Source organism: Mobula hypostoma, chromosome 1 (genome assembly GCF_963921235.1).
Source record: "Mobula hypostoma chromosome 1, sMobHyp1.1, whole genome shotgun sequence".
NCBI classification, from domain to species: Eukaryota; Metazoa; Chordata; class Chondrichthyes; order Myliobatiformes; family Myliobatidae; genus Mobula; species Mobula hypostoma.
This window is the reverse complement of record NC_086097.1, coordinates 63956944-63973364: the sequence shown is the minus strand read 5'-3', so window position 1 is coordinate 63973364 and position 16421 is coordinate 63956944. Positions and strand designations below refer to the sequence as shown.

The following is a 16421-nucleotide window of genomic DNA, read 5'->3' as shown; positions in this document are numbered from 1 at the left end:
TCTTAATTGCAAACCACTTTGGTGCATTAGATCTACCACTGAACCATTATATAATCAGGGGTAACAATGGAGGACTCTGGGATATCAGCCAGCCAATATTGATCAGTGAAGACTGATACAAAATGCTTATTCAGTTTGTCCACCATTTTCTTATTTCCCATTACTACCTCCCCAGCATCACTTTCCAGTGCTCCAATACCTACTTTTGCCTCTTTTGTACACATTATATATCCACTGAAGCTTTTGGTATCCTCTTTAATATTATTGGCTAGCTTACCTTCATATTCCATCTTTTCCTTCTTTATGACTTTCTAGTTGGCTTCTGGTTTTTAAAAGCTCCCCAATTCTCTAATTTCCCACTAATTTTTGCTCTATTATATTACCTCCTTTTAGCTTTTATGTTGGCTTTGACTTCTCTTGTCAGCCACGGTTGTGGCATCCTGGCTTTAGAATACTTCTTCCTCTTTGGGATCTGTATATCCTGTGCCTTCCACATTGCTCCCAGAATTTCCAGCCATTGCTGCTCTGTTGTCATACCTGCCAGTGTTCTTTTCCAAGCTCCTCTCTCATGCCTCTGTAACTCCCTTTACACTACTGTAATACCGATACATCTGACTTTAGCTTCTCCTCCTCAAATTGCAGGGTGAATTCTATCGTATTATGATCATTTCCCCCTCCCCCCAAGAGTTCTCTAAACAATTCTACTCTCTAATCAATTCTGGTTCACTGCACAATACCTAATCCATAATAGCAGATCCCGTTGTGAGCTTAAGCACAAGCTGCTCTAAAAAGCCCTCTCATAGGCATTCTAGAAATTCATCCTCTCGGGATCCAGCACCAACTTGATTTTCCCAGTCTACCTGTATGTTGAAATTCCTCATGATTATTGTAACATTGCCCTTTTAGCATGAATTTTCTATCTCCCATTGTAGTTTGTAGACCACATCTTTACTACTGTTACCACATCGATACCATCATACAACTCCCATCAGGGTGCTTTTACCCTTGCAGTTCCTTAGCTCTACCTGCAACAATTCAACACATTCTGACCCTGTGTCACCTCTTTCTAATGATTTAACTTCATATTTTACCAACAGAGCCATACCACCCCCTCTGCCTTCCTGCCTGACTCTTGAATCGCTGCTATTCTCTATAGTAATTTTGGGAAAATGGCCTCTTCTTGCAGAGCATATAACAGAATTCAAGGAATTTAATTTTCCCTTGAAAATATTATGGTGGACTTCTGGTCCAGTTTTCCTCCATTTTCTCTCTGCTATTCTGCATGATCTCAAGTTTGTGGACAGAATTGTTTAACCATGACAACATTTTACCAAGTGATTCCTTTTTAACCTTCAGTGGGGACACTGTTTTTAATATATTTATCAAGCTGAAAGAATCAATGATTTCATTCAGTGAGCAATATAGGTCATATAAACCAGACAATTCAGCGAATTCAAGTAGTGTTGCAGCATCAAGAAACCAGTTTTTTTAAACTAATTTATTTCGTGGTCTTGGTTATGATAGGAGGGCATCAAAAAGTATACAAAAATCAGAGATTGTGATATCAGACAGAGAAACATTAATAATCTTTTGTCATTATTAAGTCAAATTCATTTCCAAGTCGATGAGTGGGCTCAGTGACGGACTGGGTAAGATCTAGGCTGTCTAGTAACCTCATGAATTCAGCTGAGTTCGCATTTGAGAGATCATTGATGTAAGTATTGGAATCACCAGCAATGAAAAATCCTATAGTAGTTCAATGTAACAGAGGATGAGAATGCCAAGAGAAAGCAGGCATTGGATTTCTTCTTTTTCTTAAACCCATCAGCCCTACTAGAGCAATTTTTTGAGGATGTGACTAAAACTGAGGATGTGATGTAGGTAGAGCAGTAGATGTAGTGTATATGGATTTCAGCAAGGCATTTGATAAGGTACCCCATGCAAGGCTTATTGAGAAAGTAAGGAGGCATGGGATCCAAGGAGACATTGCTTTGTGGATCCAGAACTGGCTTACCCACAGAAGGCAAAGAGTGGTTGTAGATGGGTCATATTCTGCATGAAGGTCGGTGACCAGAGGTGTGCCTCAGGGATCTGTTCTGGGACCTCTACTCTTCATGATTTTTATAAATGACCTGGATGAAGAAGTGGAGGGATGGGTTAGTAAATTTGCTGATGACACAAAGGTTGGGGGTGTTGTGGATAGTGTAGAGGGCTGTCAGAGGTTACAACGGAACATTGATAGGATGCAAAACTGGGTTGAGAAGTGGCAGATGGAGTTCAATCCAGATAAGTGTGAGGTGGTTCATTTTGGTAGGTCAAATATGATGACAGATTATAGTACTAATGGTAAGGTTCTTGGCAGTGTGGAGGATCAGAGGGATCTTGGGGTCCAAGTCCATAGGACACTCAAAGCTGCTGCACAGGTTGACTCTGTGGTTCAGAAAGCATACGGTGTATTGGCCTTCATCAATCGTGGGATTGAGTTTGGGAGCTGAGAGGTAATGTTGCAGCTATATAGGATCCTGGTCAGACCCCACTTGGAGTACTGTGCTCAGTTCTGGTTGCCTCACTACAGGAAGGTTGTGGAAACCATAGAAAGGGTGCAGAGGAGATTTAGAAGGACGTTGCCTGGATTGGGGAGCATGCCTTATGAGAATAGGTTGAGTGAATTCAGCCTTTTTTCCTTGCAGCGACAGAGGATGAGAGGTGACCTGATAGAATTGAGTGCGTGGAATGGGCTGCCGGTGACGGTGGTGGAGGTGGATATGATAGGGTCCTTTAAGAGACCCCTGGATAGGTACATGGAGCGTAGAAAAATAGAGGGCTATGGGTAACCCTAGGTAATTTCTGAGGTAAGGACCTGTTCAGCAGAGCTTTGTGGGCTGAAGGGCCTGTATTGTGCTATAGGTTATCCTTCTATAGGCAGCCGACAGCAGCACCCCAGAGTCCTCTGTCCTGCGCCGACAGAAGGTTGATCAGCTCTATGACTTTCACTTTCAGCAAACGACTTCATACGTCTTCAAGGCAAAGATCCCTTCTCTCCCAGGAATGAAGTCTTTGGAGCTTCTGTTGGCATTTCGGTAGCTCTTCTGAGTTTTTAAGCAAAGGAGTTTCTAGCCCAATGCCCAACCCTCCTCGTTTGGCAGTCAGATTTGGGACCATCCATGACAGAGTAGCATTGGATTTAGCAGAATGATAAATAATAATGCAGAGGACAGGATCCATACCACAAATTTTAAACATATATATCTCAAAACAGAGGGAAGATTGAACTTAAAATGCTTTTTGCCCATCACCTCACCCACGAGGTATGTTGAAACTGTCAAAGTCAGGGAGGCTAATATTGCTGTGGATCTGTTTTGGCTTGAAGGCCTAACAGTAGTCCTTAAACAATTGTAAATCAGATGTTTTTATGACAATCCGTCTTATTCCACAATTAATTATAATTCCCATCTAGTTCTCTAATTCAGTATTGTAATAACCACAATATTAATGCTTCCACTTTCTGAAGACAATAAAAAAATTTCAAGCTAGATACCAACATAAAAAACGGTTTGCTTAAGCTTCCTCTTGCCTGTAATCAAGTCTGTGAAGCTCCTATGACAAAAGTGCCACCTTCTGGCTAAAATCAAGAAGACAAAGGCACTCTAAAGTCTCCAGTTTAGGCAAAGATGTTTAAAAAAAACAAACCACTTTAATGACTTAGGTTTTCTTTTATATATTGTACTGATGTGAACTTTTACTCTTTGTCTGTTAAGTAATTCTTCATCCTTATTGTGAGATGAGGAACCCCATATTGATGTCCAGTCTGTCAATTTAACCATTTCCCCTCAAATCAGGATATGAGCCACACAAAAAAAAAATTGCCAAATACACATTAATGTTCATTGGTTGCGTTTTTGTGTCCTGCAGTACTGGGCTATACACTGAGTGACTCAGAGGGAAGATTAAATCCAAGGACATGCTGTAGAGTCAGTGATCTGCACTGATGCATCCCACAGTTACTTCCACTGAGGTAAATGCTCCACCGGCTTTTATCTGGATAATGTTTTTTGCACCCACATGAATGATATCTGTTGTTTCGCAGCATGACTGATGGGACTCGAACAATTACTGTACATTCCCAAACCAAAAGCCGTGGATGAACCAGAAGGTATGTCATCTGCTGAAAGCTAGATCTGTGGCATTCAAGTCTGGCAACCCAGGCCTGTACCAGAAAACCAGGTATGATTTGCGGAGGGCGATCTTCAAGGTCAAAGAGACTATTTCAAATGAAGTTGGAGGCGACATCGGATGCATGGCAACTCTGGCGTGGTCTTCAGAACATTTTTTGAGGATGTAACTAGTAGGGTGGATAGGGGAGAACCAGTGGATGTGGTATATTTGGATTTTCAAAAGGCTTTTGACAAGGTCCCACACAGGAGATTAGTGTGCAAACTTAAAGCACACGGTATTGGGGGTAAGGTATTGATGTTGGGGGTAAGGCTCACCTGAGGACTCGGAGAAATTCAGTGTTCAGCAGAGGAGGACAAAGGGCTTAATTAGGAAGGGGAAAAAAGATTATGAGAGAAAACTGGCAGGGAATATAAAAACGGACTGTAAAAGCTTTTATAGATATGTAAAAAGGAAAAGACTGGTAAAGACAAATGTAGGTCCCCTGCAGACAGAAATAGGTGAATTGATTATGGGGAGCAAGGACATGGCAGACCAATTGAATAATTACTTTGGTTCTGTCTTCACTAAGGAGGACATAAATAATCTTCCAGAAATAGTAAGGGACAGAGGGTCCAGTGAGATGGAGGAACTGAGCGAAATACATGTTAGTAGGGAAGTGGTGTTAGGTAAATTGAAGGGATTGAAGGCAGATAAATCCCCAGGGCCAGATGGTCTGCATCCTAGAGTGCTTAAAGGAAGTAGCCCAAGAAATAGTGGATGCATTAGTGATAATTTTTCAAAACTCGTTAGATTCTGGACTAGTTCCCGAGGATTGGAGGGTGGCTAATGTAACTCCACTTTTTAAAAAAGGAGGGAGAGAGAAACTGGGGAATTATAGACCGGTTAGCCTAACGTTGGTGGTGGGGAAACTGCTGGAGTCAGTTATCAAGGATGTGATAACAGCACATTTGGAAAGCGGTGAAATGATCGGACAAAGTCAGCATGGATTTGTGAAAGGAAAATCATGTCTGACGAATCTCATAGAATTTTTTGAGGATGTAACTAGTAGAGTGAATAGGGGAGAACCAGTGGATATGGTATATTTGGATTTTCAAAAGGCTTTTGACAAGGTCCCACACAGGAGATTAGTGTGCAAACTTAAAGCACACGGTATTGGGGGTAAGGTATTGGTGTGGGTGGAGAATTGGTTAGCAGACAGGAAGCAAAGAGTGGGAATAAATGGGACCTTTTCAGAATGGCAGGCGGTGACTAGTGGGGTACCGCAAGGCTCAGTGCTGGGACCCCAGTTGTTTACAATATATATTAATGACTTGGATGAGGGAATTAAATGCAGCATCTCCAAGTTTGCGGATGACACGAAGCTGGGTGGCAGTGTTAGCTGTGAGGAGGATGCTAAGAGGATGCAGGGTGACTTGGATAGGTTGGGTGAGTGGGCAAATTCATGGCAGATGCAATTTAATGTGGATAAATGTGAAGTTATCCACTTTGGTGGCAAAAATAGGAAAACAGATTATTATCTGAATGGTGGGCGATTAGGAAAAGGGGAGGTGCAACGAGACCTGGGTGTCATTATACACCAGTCATTGAAAGTGGGCATGCAGGTACAGCAGGCGGTGAAAAAGGCGAATGGTATGCTGGCATTTATAGCGAGAGGATTCGAGTACAGGAGCAGGGAGGTACTACTGCAGTTGTACAAGGCCTTGGTGAGACCACATCTGGAGTATTGTGTGCAGTTTTGGTCCCCTAATCTGAGGAAAGACATCTTTGCCATAGAGGGAGTACAAAGAAGGTTCACCAGATTGATTCCTGGGATGGCAGGACTTTCATATGAAGAAAGACTGGATGAACTGGGCTTGTACTCATTGGAATTTAGAAGATTGCGGGGGGATCTGATTGAAACGTATAAGATCCTAAAGGGATTGGACAGGCTAGATGCAGGAAGATTGTTCCCGATGTTGGGGAAGTCCAGAACGAGGGGCCACAGTTTGAGGATAGAGGGGAAGCCTTTTAGGACCGAGATTAGGAAAAACTTCTTCACACAGAGAGTGGTGAATCTGTGGAATTCTCTGCCACAGGAAACTGTTGAGGCCAGTTCATTGGCTATATTTAAGAGGGAGTTAGATATGGCCCTTGTGGCTACGGGGGTCAAGGGGTATGGAGGGAAGGCTGGGGCGGGGTTCTGAGTTGGATGATCAACCATGATCATAATAAATGGCGGTGCAGGCTCGAAGGGCCAAATGGCCTACTCCTGCACCTATTTTCTATGTTTCTATGTTTCTATTACTTCCTACAAAGTGAAACCCAATAGCATGAATGGCAGTGATGCTTCACTACCAGATGAACTCACCATCTTCTACGCCTGCTTTGAAAGGGAGAACACAATTATAGCTGTGAAGATCCCTGCTGCACCTGATGACCCTGTGATCTCTGTCTTAGAGGCCGATGTTAGGCTGTCTTTAAAGAGAGTGAACCCTCGCAAGGCAGATGGTCCCGATGGAGTACCTGGTAAGGTTCTGAAAACTTGTGCCAACCAACTAGTGGGAGTATTCAAGGACATTTTCAACCTCTCACAGCTACGGGCGGAAGTTCCCACTTGCTTCAAAAAAGGCAACAATTATACCAGTGCCTAAGAATAAATTGAGCTGCCTTAATGACTATCGCCCAGTAGCGCTCATATCTACAGTGATGAAATGCTTTGAGAGGCTGGTCATGACTAGACTGAACTCCTGCCTGAGCAAAGACCTGGACCCATTGCAATTTGCCTGTCACCACAATAGGTCAACGGCAGATGCAATCTCAATGGCTCTCCACATGGCTTTATACCAACTGGACAACACAAACACCAATGTCAGAATGCTGTACATCGACCACTGCTCAGCATTTAATACCATCACTCCCACAATCCTGATTGAGAAGTTGCAGAACCTGGGCCTCTGAACCTCCCTCTGCAACTGGTTACTCTACTTCCTAACCAGAAGACCACAACCTGTGCAGATTGGTGATAACATATCCTCCTCACTGATGATCAACACTGCGCATCTCAAGGATGTGTGCTTAGCCCACTGCTCTACCCTCTATATAGACATGACTGTGTGGCTAGGCACAGCTCAAATACCATCTATAAATTTGCTGACGATACAACCATTGTTGGTAGAATCTCAGGTGGTGACGAAAGGGCGTAAAGGAGTGAGATATGCCAACTAGTGGAGTGGTGTCGCAGCAACAACCTGGCACTCAATGTCAGTAAGATGAAAGAGCTGATTGTGGACTTCAGGAAGGGTAAGACGAAGAAACACATACCAATCCTCATAGAAGGATCAGAAATGGAGAGAGTGAGCAGTTTCAAGTTTCAGGGTGTCAAGATCTCTGAGGACCTAACCTAGTCCCAACATATTGATGCAGTTATAAAGAAGGCAAGACAGTGACTATACTTCATTAGGAGTTTGAAGAGATTTGGCATGTCAACAAATACACTCAAAAACTTCTATAGATGTACCATGGAGAGCATTCTGACAGGCTGCATCACTGTCTGGTGGGGGGGGGGGGGGCTACTGCACAGGACCAAAAGAGGTTGCAGAGGGTTGTATATCTAGTCAGCTGCATCTTGGGTTCTAGCCTACAAAGTACCCAGGACATCTTCAGGGAGCGGTGTCTCAGAAAAGCAGTGTCCATTTTTAAGGACCTCCAGAACTCAGGGCATGCCCTGTTCTCGCTGTTGCCATCAGGTTGGAGGTACAGAAGCCTGAAGGCACACACTCAGCGATTCAGGAACAGCTTCTTCCCCTCTGCCATCCGATTCCTAAATGGACATTGGACACTACCTCATTTTTAAAAAAAATATACATATTTCTGATTTTTGCATTTTTAAAAATCTATTCAATGTATACTGTAATTGATTTACTTATTACTATTTTTATTTTATTTTTTTCTCTTTTCTATACAGTATTATGTATTGCATTGAACTGCTGCTGCTAAGTTAACAAATTTCACAACATAATAAACCGAATTCTGATTTTGCCTGGTTTGTGAAAGGGCAATTTAGTATTGTCCATCACTTTTTCCAACCAAGGGAGATGAAATGAAAACAAAAAGCAGATGGAGAAAAGTCAGCAAGTACTGGTAGCCACTTTACCTATGACACAGCAAAATTCTTCTGCAGAATATTGAAATCTACAATTTATAGTGTCTTCCGGCAGACTCTTTCATACCATTGTGTGTGGAAATCCCGGCCTTTCCGATGTGAATACCAGGAAATTGCAAATTTTCCAGCTTGCCTGCCCTAAGTGCCAATCCTGCTAAGAACAATTCTATTGCTTATTCATTCTCTGCACAAAATGCTGGAATCCTGATGCAATTCCCAGTGAGGGGTTACAAAATCAGGCCAATTCTTCATCCTGTGTTAATATGATCTTCCCACAGATACAACAACAATGAGCAAAACATTTGCAAGGTAGTTAGTTTTAACTCCATTCATTTACCACCTTTTCTATTTACTTAAATCCCAATCTATGCATCAAATAGTAAGTTTGACCACCAGTAACATTCAGAATATGTTCTAAACAGCTTAAAGAGTTAAGTATATTTTATCTGCATGCCACCTTTGTAGTCACGCAGGACTGGTCAGCAACTGTCAGCAGGCTGGATGGAGAGCAAGGTGTCTCCCAGTGGAGGTTGGTTGTAGGGGATTCATAGCCCGTTCTTTAGTTAGAGCCTTCAGCATTTTGGGCATCGAGGGAGAGAGGAAGAGGAGAGCCATCCGCAGTACCACCGATGCGGCAGAGAGGGCCTCAAGATGGTTGAGGCTCAAAAAGGGGGGAGCCATGGAGTCATAAGTAGCTAGCCATCTGGACACAAGCTGGGGTCTGATCAGCCCCGGCTGGGTCCCCTGGAAGAGGTTGTATGATGTTGAAAGACCCGAAGCACCCGATGATTCCAGGAACATCACTGAAGATGTGTCCAGAAGCATCAGTAGACGTATGTACACGGTAGTCAGAGCTTATTGCACCCTCTCAAATGATTAATTTTGTACACACCTGGTTGCAGCATGAGGCCTCACTGAATAGGAGTGAAATAAGGCTTTGGTCAGGCAATTGCCAAAAGGAAATCTTGACAACAGTAGTCAGCAATGGTTATTTTAGTCATTGTTTTCAAATATAGATAAACAACTTGTAGAATTCCACATTATATTATCCGCACTGCTTACCGCAGGAGTTGTCTTCCTAAAAACATCATTTCCTTGTATGACATCGTTCATCACATGTTCTTTTAATATACTGTACTCATCTTCATTCAGCTGAATGGTCTCCAGCAATCTGTTGCATATATGGCATTCCCCACTGTTAAAAGAAATATTTCAATTGATTAGTTATAAATGCTGGTGGTACGTACATTTACTATCATTACTTTAATCCTGCCACTTTTACTGCACACTGTGGGAAAACTAATTTTTCAAATAGGTAACACATTAATTGGTGCTACATGGATATTTATAAGATATCGTGCCACACCAGATCACCTGCTCTATTAAACAGTTGGTAAAGACCACAAACAAAAATTGGGTTATGTTGCACTGCATACACACTATTTCAATGATCTTCAACTAGGGATTCATTTCACCATGCACAGTGGTATTCTTGCACAAGATGAAGCATTTGAAGAAAATAACCAAATATGTGAAACATATGCCTTCTTCCATGGGAGCTGAATAAAGAACATAAACCTGCTTCCAGATGTTCCCATATGAAATTTCATTGGGTACCTTCTCAGTAGAATTTTGATTACAAGCCAAGTATGACACAAAATGGTGGAGATTCAAATATCTCACTGATGTTGCACAAAAAAATGTAAATGCTGAAATAACGTATCATCATAAAATGCCTGTACAACACCAGTAGAGGGAGAAATAGCTCTAACATTTTCATCAGATCCAAAAACGTATGTTTTAAGTTGCAGATAGCATGCAGAGAGGCTTCTGCAAGATGAAATCAGGGCTAGGTTAAAGCACAAGATTGTACAGATAGAACTTAACTTACAGGAAAAGCAACAATGAAAGGGAGAAGTGTTTTTTTTAAAAATGTCTAGAGATCAAGAGGTAGTAAATATTCAGGATTATTGTGCCCTCTGAAATGACTTACTTTGTACAAGCCTGGTTGCAGCATGAGGCCTTACTGATTAGGAGTGAAATAAGGCTTTAGAGTGAAATGCATGCATATGCTTGTATGTATATCTCTTTAAGCTAACAGGAGGCATGGTAAAAAGTATTGCAATATCATTGCAAGAGTCAGGACACCTTACTACAATTACATAGCACCCTAATGAGGCCACAACTGGAAAAGTACCTATAGGTCTGACCTCCTTGCCAAAGGAAGGATACACTGCATTAGAAAGTTCAGCAGATTGACTCTAGTGATGGGTCCTGTTGTCCTATGGGAGAGAGATTAGACTGACTAGAAAGTTTTGAAAACTGCGAGGATCCCATATTGAAAAATTCAGAACTCGCGCACGACTGAGTGAGGAAGGTCAATTGATGTTGTTTCCCTTAGCTGATCTTACAAGGTCCAAAGGGTCAGTGTCAAAGAGGGTTTGGATTTTCAGGACTGTGATATGATGTGAAGAAATATATTCATGAAAGAAAGGTAGAGGATTTTTGCAAATCTCTCTAAGGTGGCTGTGAAGTTTGCAAGTTTCTGAAACATTCAAGATAGAGAACAATTTTGAATCAACAAAATAGTCTTGACTACATCTGAGAAACCAAATCTAAAACGTGAAATCACTTTGCAGAGTCCCTCTTTTCCATCCATCTGGATAATCCGGAGCTCCAACTACCTCTCACTTTGTTTTTCTATCCAACTCTGATCTCCTGATCATTGACCTATAACACTGATTCAACAAAATCCAATGTGAGCTCAAAGAAAAGCACCTTATCTTCTACCATGTACATTATAGGCCTTCAGACTCAACTTTGATCTAAATAAATTTCAGATAATTAACCTTTCTGTTTGCTTTAGGAACTGGTCAATTCTGATGAAAGGTTATCAACCTGCAATCTCAACTCTACTCTCCTCTCCACAGATGCTGCCTGACCTGCACTGGATTTACTAGCATCATAGTCCTTATCCATACATCTCCACTGGATGCATCAGCCACAACTAACAATTAATCACCATATTCTCAGCAGAACCACTATTCTTCCCCATCCTTTGCAACTAAAAACATCCCATAATGATGAAAGGCAATTCATCTGACTTGTTAACTTCATTTGTCTCTTCACAGATAATGGAATTACACATTTCATGGATTCAGAAAACAGACAATCAGCCTGCTGGGAGTCAAGCAGCACCTCTTGGGGGCGTGGGTTGGTTAAGAATTGTTGATATTTTGAGTCAAAATTGGATAAACAGGACATTTAGCTAATCCTTTGTGATAGTTTGCTGTTTCTATATTGATTACCATATTTGGCTTGACAAACCAACTACATGTTCACATGTAATTAAAGAGGACCATTTCAAGGATGTGCAGTTTCTATAAAAATCAAAGTTAATTCGTCCATATTTCACATTACACTGCTTTTGAAAATATTTTCTTGTATTTTTCTCTTCTTGTTTCTTTTATTATTCTAATACTTCATTTGTTTTAAAGTCTTGAGTGCCAAATTACTAGGTGAATCTTAATACAAGCAAGAGTCAGAAGCGCCCTTGGCAATGAGCTATTGATAGCAATGATGTTTCACTCCCAGGTGAACTCAATGCCTTTTATGCTTACTTTCACTGTCAGAATGTGGAGGCACCTTCACAAACACTCATAGCATCCGATGAGCCGGTGATCTCAGTCTCTGAGGCTGATACGAGAGAATCCTTCAGGAGGGTGAATCCGTGAAAAGCATTTGGCTCAGGTGACACACGTGACCGAGTACTGAGAATTTGTGTTAATCAACTGGCTGGAGGTCTCGTGGATATCTCCAATCTCTCACTTTGGCAGTCTGAATTACCCAGCTGCTTCAAGTAGGCAACAGTCATACCTGTGCCAAATAAGAACATAGTAATCTCCCTCGATGACTATCATGCAGAAATCACATCCACTGTGATGAACTGCTTTGAGTGGTTGGTCATGAAGCGAACCAGCTCCTCCTCGAGGAACGACCTGGACCTGCTCCAATTTGCACACTGTCACAACCGGTCAAGAGTAGATGCCATTTCACTGACTCTTTACTCAACTTTGGAGCGCACGGACACGACAGTGCCTCTACTTTCTTAGAGGTTTGTGTAGATTTGGTATATCACCAAACACTTTGACAAACTTCTAAAGATGCAAGATGAACAGTATCCCAACTGATTATATCATGGAGGTATAGAAACACTAATGCTTAGGACAGAAAGGGTACAGAAAGCAGTGGATACAGCTCAGTCCATCACAGACAAAGCCATCCCCAGCACTGAGTACATTTACAAGAGAGTGCTGCCACAAGAGAGCAACAACCAAAGACCCACACCATCCGAGCCATACCCTCTTATTGCTACTATCATTGGGTAGTAGATACAGAAGCCATAGTTACCACCTGATTCAAGAACAGTTTTACCCTACAAGCATCAGGCTCCCGAACTGGCATGGATAACTTCATTCACCTCTGTTCTGAGCTGATTCTACAAACTCACTTTCAAGGACTTTTTACAACTCATATTCTCAGTACTTTTTTCTTTGCAGTTCGTTTTCTTTTTGCACAGTCTTTGTTTATATATAGTTTTCTCATAAAATTCTATTGTGTTTATTTCTCTTGTTTATGCCTGCAAGAAAATGAATCTCAAGACAGTACACATTTAAAGTAGGTTTAAAGGAAAATGTGCAAAAGAACACAGTCCAAACTTGTCCCTAATCCTTAAATCACACCAACTTTTTAAAGCATGACTTTAGCAATCCATAGTAGGTAGTTCCTTTAATATCGATTGCAATCTTATATTAGAGGCATGTGGTAATGTTACATATTGAAATAGTGATCGTCATCCAAGTTGCAGTTCGACAATAAGAAACAGTTCGAACTTTAAAATAACTGTAAACTAATTTTAAAGTCTTTGCCACCTAAGATTGCTTCTGGCTTTTGCAGAATCAATTTAAATCGAAGGATTAGCTAATAATCTTGGCAATTAAACTGTGAATGATGTCTTCACTGAAAAATTTTAAAATCAAGCCAAACTATCTTTAAAAAACCATTTCAATGACATGAATACACATGCACAAAAATGCAAGACAATGTGGAGTCCAGGGGATGTTTAACATAAAATGTCCACAATTCTGATTTGTACTTGAATCCAAATTAGACTCTGTAGTATTGATGATGATAATAATAATAATAAATAGAGCACAAAGATCAACTTCCACTCTATCATCTATTTAAGAAATAAAATAATTTTAATTTAATGTGTTAATGTGCAAAAACACTGAACAACATGAATGAAAAAATGTACTTAACAGACACTGCATCAGATTACATTGTTCTAAAGTTACATGTTGTAGGTTATTTTTAAATGATGCTATAAAAGGGAAATTTACTCCTTTGTTGAGTCTACAGACAACAGGCTGTAAATCAGAACAAAATACATTTGAATGCTAAAAAATTATTTTCAAAAGCCATCATGCTTTGACTATAGACAGCAAAGAGGTGTTTAGTTCTGTACATAAAAATGATTTCACTGAACTATGAAGTACACATAGTTTTCAGCATTCACACTCAGCTCCACCAAATTCCTTTCACTAACTCCAGCCAAGATCAGATAATTCAACTTACTATCAGGAATAAAATTTGGGCCAGGATTTTACAAAATAAGTTTACTTCTTTATTGTATAAAGAGGATATATAAAAATCACTGATGCTAAGGAATCTAAATTATAAGAACATACCTGTGTGCAATAGTTGCTTTGTGTCCTACCCATCTCTTACCTGGAAGGCTGAAATTACAATAAAAACATAATAAATAACAGCTATAATAAATGAAAAAAAAGTTTAAAGTTTGCTATTGTAAAAAGGTTCATTCAAAATAATGTTCAAAATATTTTACTATATTCCCAAATTCCAGTACTCACATAGGCTATGATAAGGAACACTGTAGTCATTTCAGAATATTGGAGCCATGTCTTATGATCAAATAAGAGACAGTGCAAGGATTTGAATTATGACAAGTCATTCTGTGATGATCACTAGAAAGCATATACAAGTGTCCATAGTTTTAGATACAGCCAACTTCCAATCTTGATATTATCATTCTGTAATTGTTGAATACATGCACAGTAAAGTTTCATCAATATCATGTTGAAACTGTTATATTATTGATTAATACAAGTGAACCAATTAACTTTGAAAATTACAGATCATCTTCTCTCAAAACTATCACAGAATCACAAGATGTACCCACACAAGTAATTGGTCCAATTGGTAAAAGAAAAGCTAAGGATATTTTCCTTAAAAAAATGAGTAATAATTAAACTCACAGCTTATTCTATATGAAATCTCCATTTAAATGAAAAGTGACTAAGAATATGGGCCGGCTGGTGGTGTAGTGGCATCAGCACTGAACTTCAAGACAGATGGTCCTGAGTTCAAACCCAGCCGGGTCCCAACCAGGGCAGCAGCAGCAGCATCTGCATGGAAGAAAGGCCTGGAAATCTACTTCCATATCTTGCCATGAAAACCCTATGAACCCTATGACCATGAGATCACGAAGAGTTGGACTCAACTTAACGACTGAACAACAAGACTAAGAATAAAAGTCAAGCAAATAATGTTAAATGGTGCTAATTTGTGATAGAAGGTGACCATTAAAAAAAAAAGTGGGCATTGCAGACTGGGTGTCAAGAGTTTTTCTGTGCAAAGATCAACAGCTTGCTACATTGAAACAACATACACAAAGGAACTGTACCTAACCCACAGCACTATAAAGGAACAAAGATAAATTGAATTTGTTATTAAACCTCAAAAAGCAGATTATTGTTTTTACCTCTCAAACCATGACTGGATACTCTGCATTAAACTTTCTCCAGGATATATCTGATTGTCTCTCAGATATGAAAGGATATTCAACATCATACTTTCATAATGTTCATCACAAGATGATTTACCACAATCAAAAAATGCCTGTAACGTATCTTCATTTGGGCTTAGGTTTCTCTCTTCCATCTCTTTAAATAACCTCCAAGCGGTTTCTACTTCTTTGTGCTGGAGCGCAGAAATAATAATATCACCATAATTTCTTGGTGATGGGTTAATCATCTTTTTGATTGAATCCAAAAATATCATGGCTTCCTTCCAACGATCAGTCTTGCTAAATCCATTGATGAAGAGGCTGTAAGCTCCAGTATCCAATGTCTCAAATTTCATTTTCATAATGCCATATAAATCTAGCACCTCATTTACATGATTCCCTTGGACACACAGTGCTAAATATTTCAAAAGAAGTTCATAGTCAACTGTACCAGTTTCCTTTGTCACATAAACTAAAAGTGACTTAGCTATGTCAATACTTGCATGATTAGACAGGAGCTTTTCCATCATGCTTACTTCAAAACGGGTTTTGTTGTACGTTTCAGCTTTCATTTTCTTCCATTCATCAATACTTAAAGGTTTTATTGGTATTGGCGTTTTTGCAGAGTTAACTATCTTTGGAACATCAATCAGTTTGTTACCAAGTTTGCTTTTTGCTAACCCGGCTCTTTTTCTGGCAGCCCCTGCAGTAAACAAAGAAAACGAAGTACCAGTTGCACTTCTGCGAACTTTTTCTTGCTGAGTACTTGGTGAAATCCTCTTGTTGCCATCATCCTGTCTACTCACACCTAACATTAAAAATCTCAAAGGGGTGCAGGACCACGGAGCAAAGGAACATGGCAAAAGTCCCGGTACACCTTGAGCTCTGATCACAGAAGTAAACGTACGTTTTAAATTGGAAGCAAAAGTCCCTGTACGCCAAGGCAACATACTAAGCACGTTTCCTTGACCTCACGACCGTCACAACAGGTCGGCTGAAAACCACGCTCTCCCGGGCGAAACGATGCGATTCACAAATAATTCTCCGCCAGTCAGGTCTAGCCGGTGTCAGCATAGCACACTGAACGTATAAAACAGCAATGGACAACAGCTATCAGCACTAGAGACTTAAATCCCCGCCGACAGCGACTCTCCTTTCCAAATACAGCACGCACTCACATCATCCGCCGCCGCCGCATCTTCATGACGACAACAAGCCGCCGCTGAGCATTGGTTG

At 40.5% G+C, this 16421-nt stretch overlaps 1 protein-coding gene and 1 long non-coding RNA gene across 7 annotated transcripts in view; one reads left to right on the top strand and one right to left on the bottom strand.

The window, feature by feature from the left end:
- Window positions 1-11607, top strand: part of LOC134347520 (uncharacterized) — a 29958-nt gene extending 18351 nt beyond the window's left edge. The window contains exons 2-3 of the long non-coding RNA XR_010018177.1: window positions 3913-4015; window positions 11449-11607. This is a non-coding gene — a long non-coding RNA (uncharacterized LOC134347520). The remainder of the gene's footprint in view (window positions 1-3912; window positions 4016-11448) is intronic.
- Window positions 1-16373, bottom strand: part of prorp (protein only RNase P catalytic subunit) — a 73924-nt gene extending 57551 nt beyond the window's left edge. For all 6 annotated transcript variants that reach the window (XR_010018172.1, XM_063049836.1, XM_063049829.1 and 3 more), the window contains exons 1-3: window positions 15162-16373; window positions 14068-14115; window positions 9380-9512 (exon numbers count right to left, since the gene is read on the bottom strand). Coding sequence is in view for 5 of the 6 variants with exons in the window: in XM_063049836.1 (XP_062905906.1) it covers window positions 9380-9512; window positions 14068-14115; window positions 15162-16135 (1155 nt within the window). In the remaining variant the exon portion in view is untranslated. The remainder of the gene's footprint in view (window positions 1-9379; window positions 9513-14067; window positions 14116-15161) is intronic.
- Between the last annotated feature and the right edge of the window lie 48 nt (window positions 16374-16421).